Below are 23,643 nucleotides of genomic sequence, written 5' to 3'. Positions count from 1 at the left end.
TAACAATAACCATGAAACGTCAAGAAACCAACGACCACGCCAGGTCGAGGCTCACTCGAAAGCTCCGGTTTGCTTTAGAAGAAACCCCGGAACCTACATTCTCGACAAGTGCACGACGTTCATGAAACCATTTCCCATCTATTTTATCAGCGCCCGTGTAGCTGTTTTTTCTTATGTCCTTCGTCCGCGTGTGTTTTTTAGCTCTATGAATGTTCCCATCCAATCACACACACTATAGCCCGAGCCCTCACTCTTGAGGTCAACGCCGTAGGGAGCTTTAACTACATCCTTGACTAGCTGTTAAACGACGTCGTTTGTGCCGTTGAGGGACACTGACACTTTGAATATTCTTCCGGCGTCACTGACGCGCAGCCTGTTGCGCCAGCTCTGCGGCGACGAGTTTAATGCGCGTTGAAAGAAATACGCACACGAAAGAGACGAGACCTCGCGCGAGAAGGTCACGGCGCTGATCCTCGCATGCAGACCACGACTACGCGACGACGAGCGCATTCCTTTATTCCTCTTCCTTTCCATTCGACTCGGTCTCGCACAATGGGCCTCGGCGCGGGGACAGCGGAAGCGAGGCGGGAGCCCGGCAACAGCCGCAGACGAGCTTGGCGATCGTTGCTGGCTCCAGCCATCCGTGTACGAGCGCGATCGGACAGGGCCGTCGCCCAAGCAACCACCGATATCCTTCGGACGGCCGACAGAGATCTGTTTCGGATGTTCTGTACGTCCGCTGAACATCCGCAAACAGCCGGTAGACGTCCGTCGGCCGTCCGAAAGGTGGCCAAAGGTATACGGTTCGCCGGCCGACGGACGTCCAGTTGAGTACGTCCATTGGCGGATCTTTCTCGAATATTCGCATATATGGTGCATGCGTGCTTTTTTCACTCCGCGCGATGCAATAAAACAAAAAACAGTTTGATGCATAGCAGGCATATTTTATTGTGGTTGATGATACATCAGCAGAGCAATGGGTTATATTCGGAAAATTTCTTAAATGTGACTCTTCAAATGTGGTAAGCTTGGGACACACATCCGTAATCTTCCCACCCACAGTATTTCTGAAATAAAAAGAACGCGGCAAACATCAGTCATGTAAAACAAATGGCACAATGCAGCAGCCCAAGTAAAAACATTGGAACAAATTAATAGAAGTGTTTAATGCTGCAAGTATAACAGACAATGCACTTTACCAAACACCTCAATAAGTATAAGACAATAACAGCTCTCACTTTCCACACCATATTTGACAATGTATATGTTCTTTATTTATTCTCATGGGCCTTAGCGCACTAACCTGCGCAGCACTGTACGCGACTGTGCACAGAAAGCCGCAAAGCTTCCGTTGCGAACCACTGCGAACTACACGTGCTTGCTAGGTCTGCCTTTCGCGCGTTGTCACTCTTTATATAGGCACAGAGAACCTAGCGATGCCTTAAATATTAACAAGATGCGAAAATACTCCGTCCCGCAACTTTGAAGAGGAGTGGGAATTAGCCGCGCGAGTCGAGGGCTCCCGAAAGTGTGAGAACAGCACACACTTGTGGAAGCCATCTCCTCGCGCTTACTGCTCCCACTGTCCTGTGAACGAATGTTATATGAGCATGCATGCTGCATTGTCCTAGAAGCAAGTTCCAAGAAGTGTACTGGATACATACCTTCGTAGGCAATCACATGTGCACTAAGCCTTCTTTAAACCAAGGTCGACGCAGTACGGGATTCCGGTGTTCCAGAAGAGCTTCAGGAGCTTCCCGTATCTTTCGAATTGCTTAAGTTACATACTACTTTCGTCCACAGACCGAACAAAGCCACACATTATAATAACAGAGCTATAGGCAACCTGCAATAGCCAGGCGGCGCCGCTGTCGCGCTGCTTACAGCGCCGCCACCATATGTTTTTTTGGTACTGGGTAGGCGGTCGCTCTTTGCGGCGTGCATGCCCAGTACGAATTTGAAAATGTCGGTTGTTTTATATTGCGGATTCAAGCCTATTGATGCCATCGATGTGTATTTTCGGCGACCGGAGCTCTAAAAAGGATGTCGCCTTTCCGAAAGCAACCATGTGCACTCAGTGAAGGAAACAGACGGCGCTGAAATTTCGGCGAAGTGTCAGTCTCAGCAGGGCAAACACGTGTACGACGTTCAACTTGTGCATGTACAGTGCATGTGTAAGCAACCGTCTCGCCGCTTTGCATTGGTAACTGATCTGGAAAAAAGATTTTTAAAAACATAAAGGGACAAAATTTAGATGCACGGGACCCGTGAATATGTGAATTTTTCCCGTAGCGTGTAATCGAAAGCACAGTAAACAGTGGTGGGTGTACAGAAAGAATTGCATCTATCGAGCCCAGACTGAACGTCCAAGCAACCACAGTCAGCCTCTTTATGACTCCCGCGGTATCCAGGTGTTTACAGCTGAATTAAGGTTGTTAATAATGTTAGGGCAGTTTCATGCATGACCTTGCTTGTCGGGAGATAACCGGGATGCGTTTCAATGGTACTCTTTTCACCACGGACCATGGGCGTCCGGAAGGGGGGGCAAGGGGGGGGCGGTTGCCCCCCCTTGGAATTACGGATATTATTTATGCCCTACCAGAAAACAACTACAAACCTACCGCCTCCCTCATCCCCAGACATCGGGTGCACCCCCCTGGAAAAAGTTCTGCGGACGCCCTTGCCACGGACAAAGTGCTTTGAACATATTTTTGTGTTGTCATTTGGGCTGCAGTTGGAGAAGCCTTCACCACTCAAATACAATGCAACCAAATTTGTATGACACACAGCACTGCAAAATCAATTCACCCCTTAGACAAAGCATGCAAATCTGCGCGAGACGGGCAAACACATATGGGAACGACATACGGGAGTGGGACCTGAATTAATCACCTGCGATTCACCCCGCGAGGCGTGCTGCCTTTAATTCATGGTACCTCGACACGTACACGCTAACGTTGAGCGCACGTACTTGAGTATACCAGTATAGGACAAAACCGCGACCAAGAGCCCTGGTTTCGAACGCGACGAATCCTGATTTGAAGACCGTTGTTCTGACAGAACCAGAAAAACGGCTTCTTAACGCGGGAGCGCGACCGTAATTCGGCGATACCAAGCAAGAGAACTACTAGCGGCGAATTTAATGAAAGCTCAATATTATAGCTTCATTCAGCCGCTCCGCATTTACACTTTTTTTCTCCTCTTAGCTTCACGTGAATTACAACACCAGTGCAACTTTCTTGACATGACACACTGCGACGATCCACTTCAGTCGCCGGGTTGACCCGTGCGGCCTTGCAGGGAAACGAAACAGCTTCACGTCTCCGTTCCCTTCTCGTGTATGACAGTCCTTCCCGCAACAGTATCTCCGGTTGATTTTTTTTCCGAGTGCGACCGACAGCCATGGCGTAGGATGGCCGAGGTAAAGCTTCCAAAAATCAGCAAAACTGCGCAACCTCGCTGTTTGCGCCTTCCTCGGGAAGCGGAGCCGGTCGGGCCGCGCCGAGCTGCCTACTCAGTGCTTGTCTCTTCGGCCACGAGACGGCGCCACATGTACCTGCAAACTACACTGCAGGTTGCCTATAACGCTCTGCGCGACAGCACTACCCGACAAATCAACAACAGCGCTACGGAGCCGTACTGATGGATTCGATTGGACTGACCGCGAACTGACATCTATGATGATGGTGATAGCAGAATGCGCGGGAGTTTTGATACTTACGGGTGGTTTCAATGGCAAGTTTAGCTAGCAAAACGGTGGACATGTCGCACAACTCCACTAATTTGGAGGTTTTATAAATATAAAACTAGTTATTGAGTTCTTGCAAAATTCTGCAACACCTGCTTTTCCTCTTAGATAAATTTAGCTCGTTGGCGGCTCTTGCACTGCAGGTAGGAGTGGAATCGCATAAATTTACAAACATCTTCGCGTCAAACCCTCCAACTGATGCAAATAAAACAGTATACATACACGAAATACGCGAATTTTCTGTAAAATAAAAAACGTCCATACTCATGGCCTGGGAAAATACTCGGCCTTACATCCTTCGGACGTACACCTCGTCTCTCATGCGGATATACAAAAGTGGACACTGTCCGTACGTCCAGCGGATGTACGAATACGGATATCCGAAATCGGATTGTGTTCGTACGTCCGATGGACATCCGATCTCGGCAAAGGACGTTCGGATCTAGCTCGTACGTCCGACGGATATCTGTGGTTGCTTGGGCGGGTTCCGACGGTGGCAAAGGCCCTAGCACGTATCCTCGTCGACTGTGCGTGTCGATGCGGCGTCGCGAAGGTCCGATCGCTCTCATGATAGCATCGACAAAGTCGTCTTCTCTCGAGTGAGACACGCGTGCCGCGGACTTGTCTTTCTCCCGTCAGCCTTTCTCTTGCTCGTGCACGCTACCGCTACACGTACCGTGCGTGCACCTCGGTCCTTTTCAGCTGGCTCGTCTTCATTCCGGCGTAGTAGCCGTAGACGGTCTTGCGTACATACAGCTTCGTCTTGCCTGCAGTGGCATGCGAAGTGATTACTTGCTGCCGCGCTCCATTCTCTCTTCTGGCTGCGCGGACCACTCGTTTGTCCTTGTGCGGGGGGCACACCACAGAGCTGCACGTGTGTAGCCTGTCCTCTTCTAGTCCTTTTGTGATCGCCGGTCGTTATCCGTCACTTCCGACGCCGGTATGCGGAGCCCATTGTCTGGCGGTGGTGTGATCGGCTCATCGTAATGAGCGACGACTCCCGGCGAGATCCATTGAAAGTGCACGACTTGCCCCGCGGCGGTGGTGCGGGGAGGGTCGTCGGTTCCACTGTTCTTTCCTTCATCGTTCTCCTTTTTTGCCCTTCTTTTTTCATTTGTGTATTTTCCAGGAGTCTGTTGCAATTCGTGTAGAAAGGTCACGACGTGCAAGGCCCTAAGCACCTCGATCTTGCCGTCATTAGCTTGCTGAAGGTCCTGCAGTTCGTAGGGAAATCCCTCTCGAACCGAATTTGTATATTTTAGCCTTTTCTGGCGGCGATAAGAGACCGAAGTAAAGAGAGCAACTCTGAAAATGTGGTACGGTCAGGTTTCTGATCGTCATCGTGAGCATACAGTGCGGATGTGCGGGCACTTTGAACGTTTCCGCTTTTCGCCGCATGTGTTGGCTACTTTGGCCTTGGCCACTTTGGGCTTCTGCATTCACCCTACCTGTGTCTACCACGTGGTGCTGCCTCGCCGGGTTATCATCTGGGCAAAGTTGGGCCATCGCACCCGCGCGCAGCTTGGAAACGTGCAATTTACTACGTTGGAGTCCAGCAATCCAGCCGCGACATAATCATCCGCATTCGGCATGCGTCTTCCGGGCACCGACACCGAAGTTGCAGGACGGTGGTCTGTGAGTAGAAGCGATAGCCGCAGATCAAGGAACCCGCGGCGTCGCAGGGAGGCGAATGCCCTGCCCACCGCCGCGGCTAAGAAAAGGCTGGTCGGCATGAGCCGTCGCGCTCACGGACCGTGACCGCCAGCGCTGGCGCGTCTGGTCTATTGCCCTGTGCCTGTGGCCACTGCGGCCGTCCGCGCGGTGGCGGTCGCAGCCGCCGTTGAGGCAGCGACGCGTGCACGCATGCTTATTGGACCGTGCGCGGGATTCGCCGGCCAAGGCGCAGTTGTCGGTAGCGTTCCTTTGTCGTTCTATGAGCGCTTCAGATGTCGTTCCCACGTTAAACATGCATGATCGACTTCCACTCTTGCAAAAGCGCAGGGGCGTCTTGCCGCCGCGTCTATTTTTGCCCTAACACCGCTGTAGGTTCAGCCTAGCACATACAGGGTGTTTCAACAAAGACTATCCACAATTTTTAACAATAGGCGTTTTGAGTTAGAAGAGTGCTTTTTTCAGCATATCATTGTCAGCGGTGTAGTATGCTAGAATACAGCTAAGATGTGCTAACTAGCAGGCTTTTAACTTTTAACTGTTACTACTAGGCTCCTTAATTATCGGGAGGTGTGTAGCCCACCATAAGTAATATCTATACCAGTTCTTAGAATTTCGAAAACATGGCTTGTGACCTAATAAATTGTGGCTATTTCGACGAGTTACGTGCCCTGGGGAGGTTGCCTTGTCTACAAGCTTCTCGAAAGCGCACGTATTTTGGCATGATGCAGCCAAAATTTGTTGGGCCACTGCTCTGCGGGTAGCCATGCTTTCGAAATTCTAAAAATTGCTATGGATATTACCTATGGTGGGCTACACAAGCTTTATACGCAAAATCATTTGCACTGAGCTTGTTACGAGTAGCTCTCCCTTCAGGTCAGAGTTCATGTGCTTATTCTTAGAATGACTAACCATTTTTGTCGGCTTTCCTGGTAAGATTTGTGAGTTAAAACTGGATGGCAGCAGGCAGAAACTACACGCATCAACTGCGAGCATGGCACTCACCGATGCTGATCGTTTGCTCCGTCAAAGAATGGTCGCCTGCTCCTGATTGGTTGTTGCAGGCGCTAATAGCATAGCACACACGTGGCTGAACACGAGATGAACCCCCCCGCACGATTTACAGACCTGGCAGGAATAAAACGGACGGATGACACTTCCAGAGATCACACACTGCTTCATTGCAGCCCACCGGCTGCAAATTATCAGCCCAAGATGGCGTTGGCGTAGGCGGCGCTCGAGTAAAACAAGCATGGCGGCGCCTAGGTATCGAAACTAAAATCGTGTATAGTGTGGGGTGATGGACTGAATCATTATGTGACATCTCATTATAGTTGAAAATGCTCAGCGGTGGTAGCTAATGCACATAGAGTCTTCTTGCTTGAACCTTCTTTGTTTCATGCATCACTCTTGCAGGATGCATGCAATAACAAAGCAATTTAAGAAAGGGCACACCAATTACTCTCTAGTTTTCTCATTCTGCTGTCACATCACCTGGGAGCAGCTGCCAGGTGTGACCCAAAGAGAGATATGTGGTCCACTGAATGAACTGCATTGTTCAGCCAAGACTAATTTGACACTTCCACCTTTCCATAGACGGCCAGTTATGATGGCCAGCTGCCTTCTGTGATGTCCTTGCTTCCTGGCCATTGTCCCTTTCTTTCTTTGTTCAGGCTGGGCACTAAAAGCTGGGCCTCCCTTTAAATGGTTTCCGCATGAAAGAACTGGGCCATATAGCCACAAGGGAAGGCTTTGTTTAGCTCAGGTCTCAAAGCAACTATCTTGACACCTGCCCCCTGTGCAAGCTTTCACTGTAGGATGAATGTCCTCAAATACGTTGACCTGCGAACCCCCACCTGATCACTCCACTGGCTTTGTTCAGCTGCAGTATTTTTATTCTGATGTGGTGCTTTCCCGTACCTGGTTGATTTTCATCTTGTTCCCACTGCTTGTGGGGTTTCCAAATGCTGGAGCACTTTTTCTTGAACCCTTAAAAACTGAGAAAAGTAATGCGTTGAAACTCTCGAGTCTCTCCTTAGTCCTTGCCCATTGATTGCAGGAATGTTTTCTGAGACAGTGGGAGTGTAATAAGACACAGTTCTCTGTGATTATAGTGCATGTCATTATAGTGCCACTTAACTGTTGGAATTTTGCAGCTTCAAATGCTTGCAGTCCAGTCATATGACCTGATTGGAAACTTTTGCACCGGAGTTAGTTGGTCAATGCAGAGGCGTGCATCTTAATACTTTTGTGTCTAGATCTCTATTACAATTTATATACGGAGAAGTTTCATTCTTTTGTGCTTCTGAAAGGAATCGAGCATTTATCGAAGATCTGAATGGTGGTTCTTCTCTCTTGTTACAGCCGCAAGACACATGGGTCACTGTACATAATGTGAAAAGCTGTAATGATGGAGGAATACTGGACCCTGATGATCATCTCAATGACGTTGTTGATGACAGAGAACAAGTGAGTGGTGTTTATTTTTGTCTGCTGATGTTCACCTTTCCAGAGGCAGGAAGTCTTGCATATAAATTTTGCTTCTCGTGGTCCTTTTCCACTGTACACAACTTAATATTGTTGAGAAAGCATAATGATGCCGAGTACTTTTTGATTATGTCTATGCTTCTGCACTGCACGAAAAAGTGCCCACATTTTTAGTGTAATATTTGTCTATTACTATAGTTTTAAAGTGCAGGGAAAAACAGCACCAAACTTATACTCTGCATGCAGCTGCCACATAGCACTCTGGTGTGAGAAATTGTTAAAACTTCCTCTTCCAGGCTAGTGATATGGACGTTGAACCTGTTTGCATGGGAACTGCTGTAGGAGTGTGTGTACGGAAGGGATGATAAGCTCTGGCAACTTGATGTGCTAAGTTCTTGTTTCTGTTTATCCAGAACATCAGTAGCCCTTCCTGGTTAACCTTGGTTTTATTACTGTTGCTGGGACTGAGTGAACATAACACCTTATTGCTCTGCGTTTTTTGGGAGTAATGACCTGTTATCGTGGCACAATGGTCTGTTGTGGTGCCACAGTGGCTTTGGCGTTTGGCTGCTAGAGCCAAGGTTGCGGTATGGAATCTTGGCCGAGAGGCCACATTTCAGCAGAGGTGAAACGCTATTAACGCCTATGTGCTGTGTGTTGTCAGTTCACAGTAACCCCTTCCATGCTGCGTTACTATCCTGAATTCCGACCAAAAATGGCCATTTTTTTTTTTTCTACTGCAGTCGAAGGTAACTTCAAAATACGTTCTCCACCAGAGTGAACTCACTCCTGCTTGCGCTGCCTGATGTAGTGTGTGCTGCCATCTATCAGAAGTATGACAAAAGACACTCGGATGATATCAGCTGGTCTATGATTTTGCAACAAAACGAAAAGTGTCTTTGATGGGCTGTGCTCGTCCTTGGCCATGTTTACTAGAATTGTGCACACAAACCCAGCTCGTTCGTGGCACGGAAGGGGTTTAAAGGTCTCCAGGTGGTCAGAATCTATCCAGGCACCTCCATGACCGCATCTAATATAGCTAGTGTGCAGCTTCAGCGCATTAATCCTCACATGCCATGCCGTGCCGCATTGTTTTCTGGGAGTAAAAGGCAATGCCCACTTACTGCTTTGCAGATTATAGCTGTGTTTGAGGAGCGGTCATCACCCTGCCCGACCCACAATGCTGGGGATGGGACCAGTGCCAGTTCAGTGGGCACCGAGAGCCCCGACATCTTCCACTGCAACGAGCTGAACCACAATGGAAGCGTCAAAGGTGGCTCCAGTTACGTGGATGTGGAGGAAATCGCTGCTGACAAGCTTCCTTTGGGTGAGCTGATAGTGGAATGCAGTGGCACTTTTCTTCTGGCAGATATTTTTCATGTCGTGTTGAGAGGAATAGCGCAGAGTTGAAATGTAAAGAAAGGATAATGCAGCATAAGCGTTCATGCTGTGTTGTTCCTGCGCTACTAGCCAAACTCCACACTGTCAAGATTTTTGCAAAGCTTGTTAGTCGTTGATTGCAGTGAAGTTGTAATGTTAATCAAGCAGCCCAGACATGTTTGAGCTATAACAAGAGGTTTTTGTGACATTTCCAGTCCACATATAAGTTCCTTGCTTTCACACTTTGCATGTGTTCATTGGAGTAAGGGACCACTCTTTCGCTATCCAAACAAAAAATATCTTGATTGTAATAGTAAATTTATCTTTTACTGCAAGCTGTTATGGTTTTCAAGAGAAGGCATTACTACTGCCATCACCATGCATAAGCTTACCAGAACTTTTGTGATCATGTGATAATTAGCTCTGCCATAATTGATAGCCATAACTGTGTGTAATCATGATGACCATCGTTAGTAGCTGTATAGATACTTAACAGAAAGTCTCAGTGCTTGCTTGTGTGAAAATTCGCCTCCAAGAACACATTGCAGGGTAGGATTTGTGGTGCAGGTTCTTGCGCAGCAATACAATGTAAAACTATTTTTATACTGAAGCTTCAACTATGTGCCCTTGCTGCTCTTCTTGCAGGCGTCGCTCCCCTTCAGGTACGAAGGGGCAGTGAGCCGACGCTAAACCGTCTTTCACCAGTCTCATCTGAACCAGATCCTAGCAAGAGGTGGTCAGCTGCAGTCGTTGTGGATGACCTCTCACTCACTCGAGATGTGAAAGAGGTGAGTCTTCCTCATGTGCATACAAATGAAAGAATCATTGTATAGTCTCAGTGGCAAACCTCTCTAATGTCATCATTCTCTCACCAGACACAGCATGCAAGGCTACACAAATTTAATGCAAGGTTTGGGTTCCGTTTTAAATGAAGGGTTGCATTTTTCTGGACTATAAATTACAAACCCAGCCCAAAGCACCATGCAAAACCAACGGTTGTATTTTCAGCTTTCTTCTTTTTTGCGCCCTTGTCTTCTTTTAGTTGAACATCACAGGGGATTTGTTTTTGTTTAAAGTTGTACACTCCTCCTTCTTATGTCATTTCTTGAAGAAGTTAGTGAGGGTAGAAATATCCTCCAGCCTCTCTCTCAAAGTGTCTGTTACCTTACCAGAATATAGACAGACTTAAAATAGCGAACTCTCGCAACTAAAGAATAAACCTGTCAAAACTTATGCACGCTTGTAATTGAAACCTTTGTTATATAGCTAGCAATGTTTTCTCCTCATGCATAATGCTCATGCAAGAGGACAAGGTAGTATGACTAGGTCGTTTCACCTGTTCAAATTTTGTATTGTCGTCTACAATTTTTCACTCTGTTGACATCCTGTACTCTGACAGTACAGTGAGTGCACTGTTTTATTTATTTGGCCCCATTGTCCTGCAGAATGGCAGCATCTCGGACAATGAACAATCATCCTTGCCCCCTCCCCCACCTGGGGAGAGGGGCGAGGGAAGTGGGGGCGAAGAGAAGTCCACCCTGGGTACCCTGTCGCGCATTTCACGAGGCTCTGGCCGGCTGTCCATGCTGGGCAACAACCCCCACATGCTTCGATGGGCAGAGGCAGCTGATCGGCAGCTTTACAAGGTACGCTCTGGAACATGCACTGCAGAGCACATCATGTGCTTTAATGGCAAAGGACAAGGTGCAAAGGAAATGCAAGTGTTTTGTCTGCTCTTATATTGCATCGTATGCTTTGTGGTGGGCAGCTTAATGCCATCTGTCTAAGTGCAAGGAAATTTGTTGCACGTGGCTTAGTGTGATCCAGTGGTACGTAATGAAATTTATGTCATTGGCACACTTGTATTGACTGCACATTCCACTCCTGCACTCCTCTGTGGCTTAACTTTCTAATCTGTAAACTTCCATCCAATCACCTCAGAGCCAGATGAGATTGAGCTTCTTGGGAAGCTTTTCTTTATCTTCATTAGCTTGCTCTTCAAGGCCTGTGTAGCACTTCCTAGCAATTTAGAACAGTCCAAAAGCTGTCACATGCTTATTTTACTGCCTAGAATTACATGTAATCCTCATAAATTTGGTAGAAATTTTATAAACATTAAAATTCTTGAGTAAGTAGAGAAGATGTGCGAAATATTAAATTTGGACTAAGATGCAAGATGACCTATGCAAGCAAAATACTTTTTCATCTTTCGCCTGCTCACATCTGTGCTTGAAAATAATTTAACCCTGAAAAGAAAGTACTGTTGGCTTCAAAAATAGAGCAGTGTAGGGAGGCAGTGCATAAAAGAATAAATGAATTAAGGTGCATTCCAAGCATTCCAAGAACATAGCTTATGTAGCCAGTGACACCATGCATAACCTACACACTGTATAATATGCTGTACCACGTCACTCTTTCGGTCGTCTTCTTCTGCTTCAAGCATGGTGTCTTATTCTCCTCAGCTCAGGTTGTTTAAGTGAGAACAAAAGTTTTTAACAGATCAGGTAATGTGATCGTGCTGAGCTGGTGCTATTGCTGAGGTGAGCTGAATGGTGCAGGAAAGAGGAGGCGAAATCATAATTTCATGCACTGAGCCTAGTGATCGTTTAAGCCATCTGTTGTATACTGTATCTACACAGATATGTAGTAATGAGTTTTTTTCCTGAGCTCATCAGTTTCAAAATGCATGTCACATTATGTTCGGAATCATGGTATGAATATACTGCGTACCACCAGACTAAAAAAACAGCTAGAAGAAGCCAAATTTTAAACTGTCTTGGAATTGCAGTGCACACACAGGCAAAGGAGAGGGTGGTTACGAATATGGAGCATAAGCCAGTTTGGGCCGTTGAGAAAGAGAAGTCACTGAAAGACTTTTTAGTGGAATAGGGAAAGGGAAGCAGGACAAATGGGCAGAGGGCTGGGCAGCAAGAAACAGCAGTGGCATGGTGGTGATGACGGCCGCTACTGCTTGGGAGACGCTGTGTGTTGACGCGTTGAAGGCTTTGCCACACTTGATGGTGCTGCATGAATTTCTGATGCTTCTCAAATGATTTAGCGTATCTGTTATTCCGTATTCCTGCATGCTGTCTCCATTTTTTCCAAGCCCTTGGCTATAGTTGACTTGAACAGGCTGAGATCATGTTATAATCTTAATATTGTTAGTCGTTTATTTTTTCATTTTCATGAGGTCTTAGACTTCATGCTTGCATTATATTCATGGTTGCGTTATATACGCATAGATGCCGCAAGCCTCAATTCACTCTGCTTATGTTTTTACTGAAAAGAAGTCTTTGCAGCTAGCTTTGGGCACTTGTCCTAATACATAATTGTTCCTGCTTTCTTTTGCAGTTTCAAGACAGCAGGAAAGAGCCGCTGGGCAGTGCTGGATCATCTCCAGACAGGGACAGTGCTGCCTCTTCGGGGAGCGGCCCTGAGGATAGGTGAGCTTTTTTTCACCACTGCTATGTATCGCACCTCATCTCTCAAAACCACTTTGTGGGAAACTTGCGAAGGATGTTCTCTGACTTGCAAAGATTGGCGTGTGCAGCATTCCGTTGCATATCACTTGGCATGCTTGACGCTTTTTTAGACAGATTTCATTGTGGGCATCTGGATTATGGGCATTCTCTCTGCCATGCTTTAGGTGTGCACCCGAATTCGAAAAGTTGCTCCACTGTGGGTGCTATGGTTGTTGATTTTGGTGCATGCACTGTGGCATGGTTTGTTCGCTTGCATTCTTTTGGTCTCGTGTGTATGTACAGTGAAGAAGGCGCGGAGTATACCATGTTGTTCATCAAGCCTTCATACAGTGAAACTTGTGGCAAAATTAGTTGATTCAGTGGGTTAGAGCTGCACAGTGGTCATGCTTTGGTTGTAACTGTCGTTGTGATGAAATGTTGTTAGTCAGGCAGTCAAGCCCAATGAAAACATGTGACAGTGAGATCACTTCAAATTGTGCTTTGCTTGCTCACCCAGGGATTCCGTAGTTATACTCAAGAACGAGGCCGGTCCTCTGGGCATCCACGTTGTTCCAGAGCAAGGCAGCGGAGGAAGGTGAGGCACGCAATTTGCCTTCCTCCCAATGGGCATGCCAACGTTTTCTCTGCTTCATAAAATGGCGGTAAAAGGATGCTTGATTTAGCAAAATGTGGAGGGGACATTTAGTGAACTTTTTTTAATGTATTCAAAACAGTAGGCAAATCTCAGTAACTTTAATTGTCTGCGTGGGGTTAGCTGTTGAGCAATGGTATAAGAGGAGAGTGGCTGCATGACTGGTGCAGTGGTTGCCAAAAGCATCGCCAAAGTGACATCTGAAGAGTCCAGTTAGAGGTGCCAATGATGGGCCCTGGCATAGTAACGTCACAGGTGCAATGCAGCATAGTGCACTACTTTATGCACCAGCCAGGAAGGTTAGGGCACGTAGAAAAGTCTCAGTGCCACATCCACCCCGCATTCTGGGTGCGAATGCTGAGGAAAGGGGACACTGTGCTGCCCAAGCAGAAGCAGTTGGTCAGAGGGAGAACTTCTCAAGTGTGAGCTGGCACAAGACACGGTTAATTGGAGAGATATGGGAGAGGCCTTTGTCCTCCAGTGGTCGTAGTCCGACTGATCGTGATGGGAGCCTTGGAGGCTAAGTGCAGCAGAGAGAGCCAAAAGATGGTCTGTAGGGTGACGAAGGAGGCTTGCATTGTGGATGAACAGTGGCAGCTTTGATTACAAGATGACCTGGATGTCACTCAGATTCCTTCTGCATTGTCGTGATGCCAAAAGATAAAGCACAGACTGTTTGGATTCCCACTCTATCTTTCATGCTGTGCGAGTTGTAAAGAGCTTTCTTGATGTGCTGGAGTGTGCTCCAACCTCTTGTGTTTGTTTTGTCTTGCTGCAGGCCCCACAATGGGCCCTTAAAAGCTATTGTAATGAGACAGCTGGGAAGATGGTATGCTTGACAACACAAAATGGACAAGAGCCCGGAGGAAAGCCTCATTCCGCTAGCTGATGTTTCGACTAGAGGACTTGTCTCATCCTTTTTTCAAAACGTTGGATAGCTGACTGAGGCTTCTGTCTTGCCCTTTGTTAATCTTGCGTTGCCTTAAAAGCTACTGCATTTCAGTGGAGCTCAGCGCATTTTTTGGGAGGCATTTTTTTTTTTATTGGATTCTTTCTTGGCCTTGACAAGTGAGATTGTGGCGCACCTTTGTTCACCTTTTTTTTTTTGCGTAGCTTGTATCTGCTCACTGTGTTTTGTCTTTCATTTATTGGTGTGTGTTGATACAGTTTGAGTCTTGAGTGCTCCTGTCGGTGTTTTTGCTGCCTGACAAAGCAGTTACTTTCTCCTTGCTCATCTGAATGTGGCTACCTCTCCCTCTCTGTGGCAAACCAGGGACATGGGCCTGGTGATTCAGGGCATTGAACCCGGTGGGCGCATTGACCGAGATGGTCGGTTACGGGTGGGCGACACCATCGTGGAAGTGAATGGCCGCAGCCTGCTGCACCTCAGCTTCCAGGCTGCACAGCAGGTGTTCAAGGTTGGTGGAGTGGAGGGATGCTCTGCAACTTGTTGTCATGTTGTCCAGCCCATTCATTTTGAATTCCACATGTTTCCTTCACTCTCAGTTTTTCTCCTTATTCTTTTTTCTTGTTGTTGCTGTCACCTGTATTGGGCTAATCCATTCAGTTTCTTGTTGTACTTAAAAGCAGTACAGTACTGCTGATGCTCAAATTTTTCTTTCATGATTTTTTTTTCTTTTTTCCTGAAACTGTGCACTGCAATGTTGGGAATATTTTTCAGTAGAGCTGAGCCAGCCCCAGAGTGCAGATTAGGGGCCTTGCAACAGTTCTTGATGGCTGTAACTAAACACCCCTAGTTAGCTCATGTTACTACTGGGTAAATACAATGGCACCACTGGGAGGGTTAACAATGCCAAAAAAGGCCAAATAATGGAATTTTACTGAGAACGAAAATTGGATGGAGTTGTCCTCAGTGTTTCTAAAAACTATTCCCACCTTTAGTGCACAACTTCTTTCATGGAGCAAAAAGTGAGCAAATTGGCAGTAAGTATATGTAGAGGAGTCATTACTTTAAGTGCACTGTGAACAGCCATAAATGCTTGCTATGCCTTCTTCTTACCTCCGAGCTATCTCTTGCCACAGACAACGTTGCTTGTGAAGTTGCACGGGCCATTTCATGTTGTGTGTCCTTCGTTGCTCAGTGTTCAGTTGAAATTTTCCGCCTGAAAAGAATGCGAACGAAGTTGTGACAAGTGCTTCTAACAGGGCATGTACATAGTTGGCCCTCGGGCATTAAAAATAGAGGCCTTGCATATTAATGCTCTTTCTCATCCTCGTTGCAGGAAGCACTGCGGTCTCCAGAGATCTGCCTACATCTGTCGCGGCGAAGGCCGACTCAGTCTGGCTCCTCTCCTGCCTCATCGCCTCCTCCTCTACCACTGTCACTGCCCCCCTCCCTGCCAACCAGTGGCAGTGATGGGGGCTCCTCTTCGCTGGCGTCCTCAGCTCAGAGCCCACCCAAGCGGCCACCCCCTGCCCCCTCTCCTTTCCGCAAGGACTTGGCAGAGGGGCTTAGCAACGGCACTGTCAATGGTCTCGTTGAGGGAGAAGAGAGGAGTGAGTGCAAGTTTGTCAGGCATGCTTCTCATGAATCAGTACTGGACAGTTTTGCGGCGAAATTTTATAGTACAGTGCTGGAATAAAGTGAGCCTTTTGCATTCCCCTGTCCTGCTGGGGGTTTCGAGGGTTTTAAATGGAAGCAGAGCACACATCGACTTCTAAATTTTATTCTTTCTCTCTCTCTCTCTGTCAGGTATTTGAAGCCTAAGTACCACACTTGTTCATATCTAATGAAGGAGTGTGTCTCAAAACTAGACAATTCATCTGTGTACTGTGGCAAGAAAAAAATCTTACTACTACACCGCAGTGGAGATTCTGTCAATAGTCCTGAGGTCACAGGATCAGTTCCTGCTTGTAGCAGCTACATGATCACAATGAGGACGTCCAAAAAGATAGATGCTTCCAGATTACGGGCAGTTCAAAAAATTTCTCTCCTACTAGAAGGCCTGAGTCTGTCGCCACATTTTGATAGCTGTCCCGGTGTATGCAACTTCAGATGCAGTCAAATTATCATAAGCTATTTTTACTTGAGGCTTCTTATACAATTTTGTGTTTGCAGTTACATTGATGTTGCCTGTAGCAGTCAACGCTATAAAGAAATAAGATTAACCGTCATCGATTCTTTTTTTCACCCTAATCTGTGTTGATCATTCCTTGCCGTTGTTCACAAGGACTTCCCACTTCACAGGTGGCCTCAACAGTAAGGTGGCAACTGTGACTCCCACCAAGAAGCTTCCACCACCGCCACCTTCGGCCGCTGCCAATGGGCGGGCAACTGGCACGTGCCTCAATGTGGCCAACACACGCAAGATTGGCCGCAAAGTGCACATCAAGCTGGTCAAGGGCCCTGAGGGGCTGGGTTTCAGCGTCACAACACGTGACAACCCAGCTGGCGGGAACTGTCCCATCTACATCAAGAACATCCTACCAAGGGGAGCAGCCATCGATGATGGGCGGCTCAGGCCGGGGGACCGGTTACTTGAGGTGAGGGTAGTGCTTGTACTGCTGTGAAGAGGCATGTACTCATGTGAGCTGTATAATGCACAAGGACAAATATTGAACATCCTAGTTTTCAATCACTTGGCACTGATGTGCTTGTGCAGTGTAAAAGACAGCTAGTAGTAGGTATGTAGTTGTTGCAAGAGGTTTGCAGTGGAAGGAAATCATGCAGCATTTTTTTCAACATCACTTCTTGAAAGTTCTTTCTAATCACCTAAGTTAACTTACTACTGCCCTATTCATTTTCTAGACCAGAGGTCCTGAACATCCATGGTGTAGCTGTTTATAGTATGTTTTTGTCTCACTAGAATGCCTACCAGTGCTTTCAGCTGTCCAGACTCAAAGTAGCATTTATAATAAAGTACTTTATTTCTTCAAAATTTACGTTAAAGTAGAGAGTTTTCCACTGCCTGAGTAGTGCGGCCATCTAAGGTAGCCTTTTGACGAAATTTAAATGGGCCCCAGCTCACATCATTTTCTGACCCTTTCCTGGCACAAGTTCAAGTTTGAGGGTCTTATTTCACTTCAAATGAATGAAGATTGCTTTATGGGACAGACGTGCGCTGCAGTGAAGTGGGCCACATGCACTGCAGCATTGCTTTTTAAAAGCATTTGTGCTCACCTGGCAGTTATTTTCTACCGTACATTTACTTTAGATATAAGAGAGTTCACATTTTGTTTAACTTTTCTTTCCAGGTGAACGGGGTGGAAATGACAGGAAGGTCACAAACCGATGCTGTCACCATTCTCCGAAATGCACCCCCTGGCAGCACGGTCGAATTGGTAGTCTCCAGGCAGGAGCCAGACCCCTCACCCAGTCCTGGCCTCCCGAGGGAAATTGTGAGTACTTTTCAGAGTCCACTTTTTGCCACGGGGGGGGGGGGGGGGGGTGAAGACCAGGGAAGTACGTTATTATTTTTTTTCTTGGTGCCATGTACCATATTTTCCGGTGTATAAGACGCACCCCCCATATATGCAGGCTGTCATTGAAAAAGTTATTATATAAGACGCACCCGTGTATAAGACGCATCCCAATTTACCCAGTTAGGCTAGTGAGGCTTAATTAAACATGCTTGTGCGACCATTGCAAAATGCACCTTACCTGTGAGTTCTTAAGCACCGCTAAGTGATCGAAAAAGGCAACACTCACGCCATACCCACCCACATTTTAGCAAAAAAAAGAAAAAAAAGAACGAAGGAACTCTCCTTATGTCCATAAGAACATTTTATATTAACTTAAAACCTTCGAAGTCTTGATCTTAAGATGTGCTATCAAAAAGCACGCCCATTTCTGGAGGCAACCAAGCTGAAACATTTTCTTCGCACTACGTACACGGAGCAAACAAAGTTTCAAAGGGTGACTGAAAGAAACGCCGGCTTGTCTTGACAATGGCGAGAAACGCGATTGTCACCATCTTTTGGCATTTCACATTACTTTTGCTTGGGGCCTGCGAAACGGTCGCGGGTTTATGATTCCGGAAGTCGTGATCCCCACCGTTTAATAATAAAGTTGCTCTCGGTGGTCCCCGTATTGAAGTATTAACCGTGTTAAAACCGCGTTATTGGTAGTGATGTTTTTTCGGTGAAAAAAGCTTGAACATGGACCTGAGTAATTTCTGAACTCGCAAAAAAAAAAAAAACAGAAAAAGTCGCATATAAGATGCACCCTTGTATAGGACGCACCAGCAAGATTTTTGAAAAAAAGCCACGTCTTATATACCAGAAAATACGGTAATCTAATGAATCTACATCAAAAGAAGAATGAAATGAAGCAAAGCTTGCCGATGAAAAAAAGTAGATTCAAGCTAGGCTTTATTTGCTTTGTAAGCACTTCTATGTGTGCAGTGGCTTTGGTCAGATCTGTCTGGTGAACAAAAGCACAGTGGGTCCTAGTTTCGTACATGATTCTTTTCTTATGGGACAAGTCTGCAACATCATGAGTAGCTACTATCAATCTTAGCACACTTAACATGATGACATATCCTTTAGTTGATGATCATAACCATTTTAGTCACAATACTAACTAGTTTTGGAAAAGCACTTCATGCATGCTCATTCTTTAGTCCTGTGGTCTTCAAGTGGGATTCCTCAGAACCTTTCAGCTCACTGAGACTTGTGCTGTTTGCAAAGCCCAGTTACATTCCTTGCTTAGGCAACAAGCCCTGTGTGCTAATGAAGTATAGCATGTGAATTAAACCATGCTTCTCAGTCATTTTTGTGCTTCTTCAAGAGCAGTTGTTTTGTAATCAGTGCTACAGTGCAGTGGTACAGTACATAAAAGGGCCATTGAAGTGGTTCTCAAATGATACTTTATGGGTATTTTGGGGCCCTTGGGGAAATTAATTATGCCCTTGAAGCTCTTCTCTTGATTGAATCCTCTCACATTTGTTGGCTGGGTCATAAAACACAGGGGAGCCATACATGCTTATTTAAATCAAGTACTACTACAAGAATGAAATCATGGCATGCTCAGGTACTCATACGTTCCAAGAGCAGTTCTTTGAACATCTCACGTCATGCTCTTAGCACTAGAATGCATTTCTAGACCAATGACATCAGCTGATTCAGTGTTTTTTGGATCGCCCTTCTGTATGCAATCTTAAGGCAAGTCCAGTTCATGGTAGCAACTAATCATGTAGCCTGTTCTTTATCATCAGAGCTTCTTCTCTCTCAGGCTCAAGGTGAGCCCTGCTCTTTCATGGTAACCTGCTTTTCTGAAAATCCAAGCCACTCTATCATGACATCTTTTAGATTAGGTGCATGCAGCAAGAATCCTTTGATTTCAGCAGAATGTGCAGGTTTTCATGTCTTCTGTGTTTCCACCCACTCTTGTGCAGCCCCCTGAGAAGGCTGGGGAGGAAGTTGGCATCTTCCCTTGGCGCCAGAAAGAAATACTGACACTGGACATTCCACTCAATGACACGGGCTCAGCTGGTCTTGGCGTGAGCGTCAAGGGCAAAACCTCAACCGGTGCCAGCACCCCCGTCGACCTGGGCATCTTTGTTAAATCAGTCATCCATGGTGGAGCAGCTTCTAAGGTGGGCATTGAGTGCATTCCAATCTAAGTATCATTCTCGATTTATTTAACCATTTCAGAATTTCTTACCAAATTTCAAAGAAACTCTTTGCAATCACTGAACCATCTCCTGCATTTTCTGAAACTTCTTAGTAAAATCTCTCCTTGTAGTGACATATAATGAGCCAAGCATTATGATATGTGCTACACTAAACCTATGCGGCGACATTTTGTGAATGAGCAACTCATTTGTCACTCTTCAGGATGGGCGCTTACGGACAAATGATCAGCTGCTCAACATCAATGGTATCTCACTGTTGGGCATGACGAACAGCCAAGCCATGGAGACCCTGCGGCGTGCCATGACTCAAGGCGAGGGGCCAAACCCCAATGCCATTACCCTTACCATAGCCCGTCGAGTGCCTTCGCAAGACGTTGCCGAAAACCTCAGGTGCCTTTCACTTATCACTCGGGTTGATTCGTTTCGCCCACCAAGAATGTGACAACAGATGGAGAACTCCATCCAATTATTGTTCTAAGTAAAAATGGATTCTCTGGCTCTTTGAGCAGCAAAAGATGCATTTATCAGTGAGAAAACTGGATTTAAACGTCTTCCCGCATTTGATTCAAACTCGTGACATGCTTACCAAAAAGGATGGGTGGCCACCACTTCGAAATGAATGACAGTGTAGCGTAGATTCTGAAATCTCTATCGAAAAATTGGTGCAGTGTATGCATTTTACTTGCGCAATTGGCTGGTGATGGCGCCCCCTGTATTTTGTTTTTTGGTCTTTTCTAGCTTATGAAAGCTCCATTTTCGATGAGGGTGGTCTCATTGTGTTTAGAATGGATTACCCTATTGATACAGGCCGACTTCTATTTTTCCTCGGTGACCCTTTAAGCTGAAGTCACCAGAAGTTCATACAGGCAACATGAATCTGTGCTTATGCACAAAAGTGTGCTGTCGAAACAGAGTAACATCACAGTTATGTTTGCTGTGAACTTAAAGCTACCGGAAGAGAAAGAAAGTCATTCTAGGCTGCTGAAACTTGACGTGTTTTGTATTTCCGTCAAAGGTTGTTGGTAGGATTGTGTCTTACAGCCAACCTTTGCTTAATAAGGGTTTGGAAATGGTGTGATTGAAAGAAAAATCTGAGTTGTAGATGCTACATGCAGTATTTCTGCTTATGCTGTAGTAACTATATATGTGGGCATGGAAACAGCCTGGTGTGCTAAGAGGTAGTGCACCTAACCTCTTAGGAGACATTTGGTGACATTTTGCAATTGAAAAAGTCCAGCAGCATGGCCAGCAAAAGCTTCAGACTTGCAAAAGTGAAGCATGCAAGCACAGAGTGCGGAAGCTGGTTTTGGAGTTTGCGGTGCAGCTTATCTTACGAAAGCTGCTGCTGCTGTGTGCTCGTGCAGGTTTGAAGAGGGCTTCCTTTCGAGCGGAGACTCCTTCTCGGTGCACCTGCGCTCAGACTCTCTCCTCAGCTCAGACTCGACGGCTGCATCTTCGTCATGCGAGAACCTCTCAGTCTCAGGGGGCAGTGGTCGCACGCCGGATCACTCCACAAGTGGCAACTCGGAGAACACCGTGGTGTACATCCCGAAGCAGCCACCTCCACCACCTGTGCATGACTGTGAGGACCCATGCCTTGTTTTTTGAGTCTTGTGACTCGACTAAATCCTCTGAACTTTTAGCCGACATCTTAGTTCTTTGCTATTGTCCTACTTTCTATGCAGAAATCATAGTTTGTCATTTGCAGTCAAGTCTCGGTCATTTGATCTCAAAAGAGACTGCAAATTTTATTGATTATGTGGGGTTTGAATCTGAGAGAATGATTTTACCATATTTGTTGCTGACAGGATGGAGGGATTAGGATGAATGAACCGGATTATCAAGAGTCGATTGTATACGTTTGCCAGTCTTTTTCTCTTGCCGGTATAAGAGGTACCATTTTTTTCGTCTGTTTTTGCATGCAGATGGCTACGGAAGAAATCCTGTATTAGAGCGGCTAATGGGCCAGAGTGGTGGAACCCTGCCGTCGAACCTTCGCAATGATTCATACCTGCGCGCCAGCCATGATAGCTGGGCAGCTGAGCGGCACAGTCGGCACCACACAGCTCCTCGTACGACACCTCATCACCGGCCCTCGCCGCTCTCGCCCAACACCAGCCGGGGATCTGCAGACACGGTGCAAATTGAGGACGACTACCCATCTTCTCTGCGGGGTGGAGACTTGGGAGTTCCGCCCATGACACCAGTCGAGGAGGAAGCCCCAGCTCTCACATTGGGTCAAGACGGCAACAACCTTAATCAGAGCGAGTAGGTGTCATGGTTGGCCACTGAGATGGGGATTTTTTACTGATTAACACTGTAATGCTCCTTGTATCACCTGTGTTACAATGTGTTAAAATGAGCATGCTAATTTTCATTATTTGCTCGCAGAACTACATGAACTGCTAACAAACTTGAGGACAAGACTTTTCTAACATATTTTTCAAAGCAAGGTCAAAGTGTCAGTTTCCAGAAGTGCAGTAGGCCCGCTGTAGGATAAATTCATGCAAAAGATAGCTTGATCAGCAGAACTGCTGAGTAGGTGATGCTGTAACTGGCGAGCATTCTGTGCGCATGCTTATAATCTCATCCGTTCTGCCACTGGGGTCCTTCATGGGGCACTGAACAACAGTCTGGTTGATGCAGCCGTGATTCTACTAGAAAAATTGGAGAGCTCAAAATGCAGACTTTGTAACTGAGCCCTGGTCTTCGTCGCATTGCGCAGGCTGTCCCTAGTGGACAGTGGCAACTTCTGCCGGGATGGCTTTGGCCGGCAGAGCATCTCTGAGAAGCGGCACGCTCACCTGGATGCTCGCAACACAGACACCTACAAGCGCAATAAGCGGACACGCGAGGAACAGGAAAAGTCAAATGTTCATCAGCAGCAGACCGAGGTCAAGACATCCGTCTCCCCCCCAACAGTGAACGGTGGTGCGCACCGCGACGGGCCTGATCACCGGCGACCTACTGGTGAGCAATAAGCAGTGCACCTGGCTGTTGAAGCCATATAGCGTCATGTTCAGTCATATGGTCCATGAGTCATGTGAAATGTAGTGTAAGCTGGCAACAGATGGTCAGATGATTTAAGACACTCCTTTTTTTTTTATGTTCTTCTTTTACTTATTATCCGCAGAGTTTAAGCAGGGTCTTTTGTTGCAGTTTCTTACCGGCTGTGCAACTTCCTCCAAACTTGCATGCCTCAAAAGTTTCATGCAAGGTAGAAGTGACTACTAGGAGACATCCCAGTGTTGCTTAGAGGCAGCATGTCATTGTCCCACCAATTGACCTCTCTGCAGGACTCTCGTACATAGAGGGGTTGCTGTGCTAGGAGTGCGATAAAGAAGACTCTAACGCACACCTTTTTTTCTCCGAAACTAAGCCTCAAAATGGCATCTGGAGTGCAGTTGGGCTCAGTTCTACAAATACGCTAGGAACAGCCCTAGTCAACACTTTGAGATGTCATTTTGGCCTTAAAAGATAAGCTTTGTGTGTGCAATACTGACCTGGTTGGGATACAGGAGGCATGACATTCATGGTGCAGCTGTTTGATGTCTACCAAAACAAGCCAGTGAAAGCATTCCACGGCATGTGGTTGATTAATGGCTCGCATTCCCAGACCCCAAGCAACAGGTTCTAGTATGATGTTGT

The 23,643-nt window shown here is 46.6% G+C and overlaps 1 protein-coding gene across 20 annotated transcripts in view; it reads left to right on the top strand.

The window, feature by feature from the left end:
- baz (par-3 family cell polarity regulator) overlaps window positions 1-23,643 on the top strand; it is a 222,531-nt gene that overhangs the window by 178,478 nt on the left and 20,410 nt on the right. For 19 of the 20 annotated variants that reach the window (XM_089544541.1, XM_089544554.1, XM_089544547.1 and 16 more), the window contains 15 exons: window positions 7,784-7,888; window positions 9,041-9,233; window positions 9,932-10,074; window positions 10,732-10,932; window positions 12,638-12,729; window positions 13,265-13,342; window positions 14,673-14,817; window positions 15,643-15,916; window positions 16,608-16,903; window positions 17,615-17,758; window positions 19,756-19,956; window positions 20,198-20,385; window positions 21,360-21,577; window positions 21,921-22,263; window positions 22,721-22,965. In XM_089544541.1, coding sequence (XP_089400667.1) covers window positions 7,784-7,888; window positions 9,041-9,233; window positions 9,932-10,074; window positions 10,732-10,932; window positions 12,638-12,729; window positions 13,265-13,342; window positions 14,673-14,817; window positions 15,643-15,916; window positions 16,608-16,903; window positions 17,615-17,758; window positions 19,756-19,956; window positions 20,198-20,385; window positions 21,360-21,577; window positions 21,921-22,263; window positions 22,721-22,965 — 2,866 coding nt within the window. Of the gene's footprint in view, window positions 1-4,996; window positions 5,384-7,783; window positions 7,889-9,040; window positions 9,234-9,931; window positions 10,075-10,731; window positions 10,933-12,637; window positions 12,730-13,264; window positions 13,343-14,672; window positions 14,818-15,642; window positions 15,917-16,607; window positions 16,904-17,614; window positions 17,759-19,755; window positions 19,957-20,197; window positions 20,386-21,359; window positions 21,578-21,920; window positions 22,264-22,720; window positions 22,966-23,643 lie in introns of those variants that run through there. The other variant, XM_089544552.1, reaches the window with a different exon arrangement.

This window comes from Amblyomma mixtum, chromosome 5 (genome assembly GCF_055824585.1).
Source record: "Amblyomma mixtum isolate Tamu chromosome 5, ASM5582458v1, whole genome shotgun sequence".
Classification (NCBI taxonomy): Eukaryota; Metazoa; Arthropoda; class Arachnida; order Ixodida; family Ixodidae; genus Amblyomma; species Amblyomma mixtum.
The sequence above is the reverse complement of the archived record's forward strand: the minus strand, read 5'-3'. Positions and strand labels throughout refer to the sequence as shown.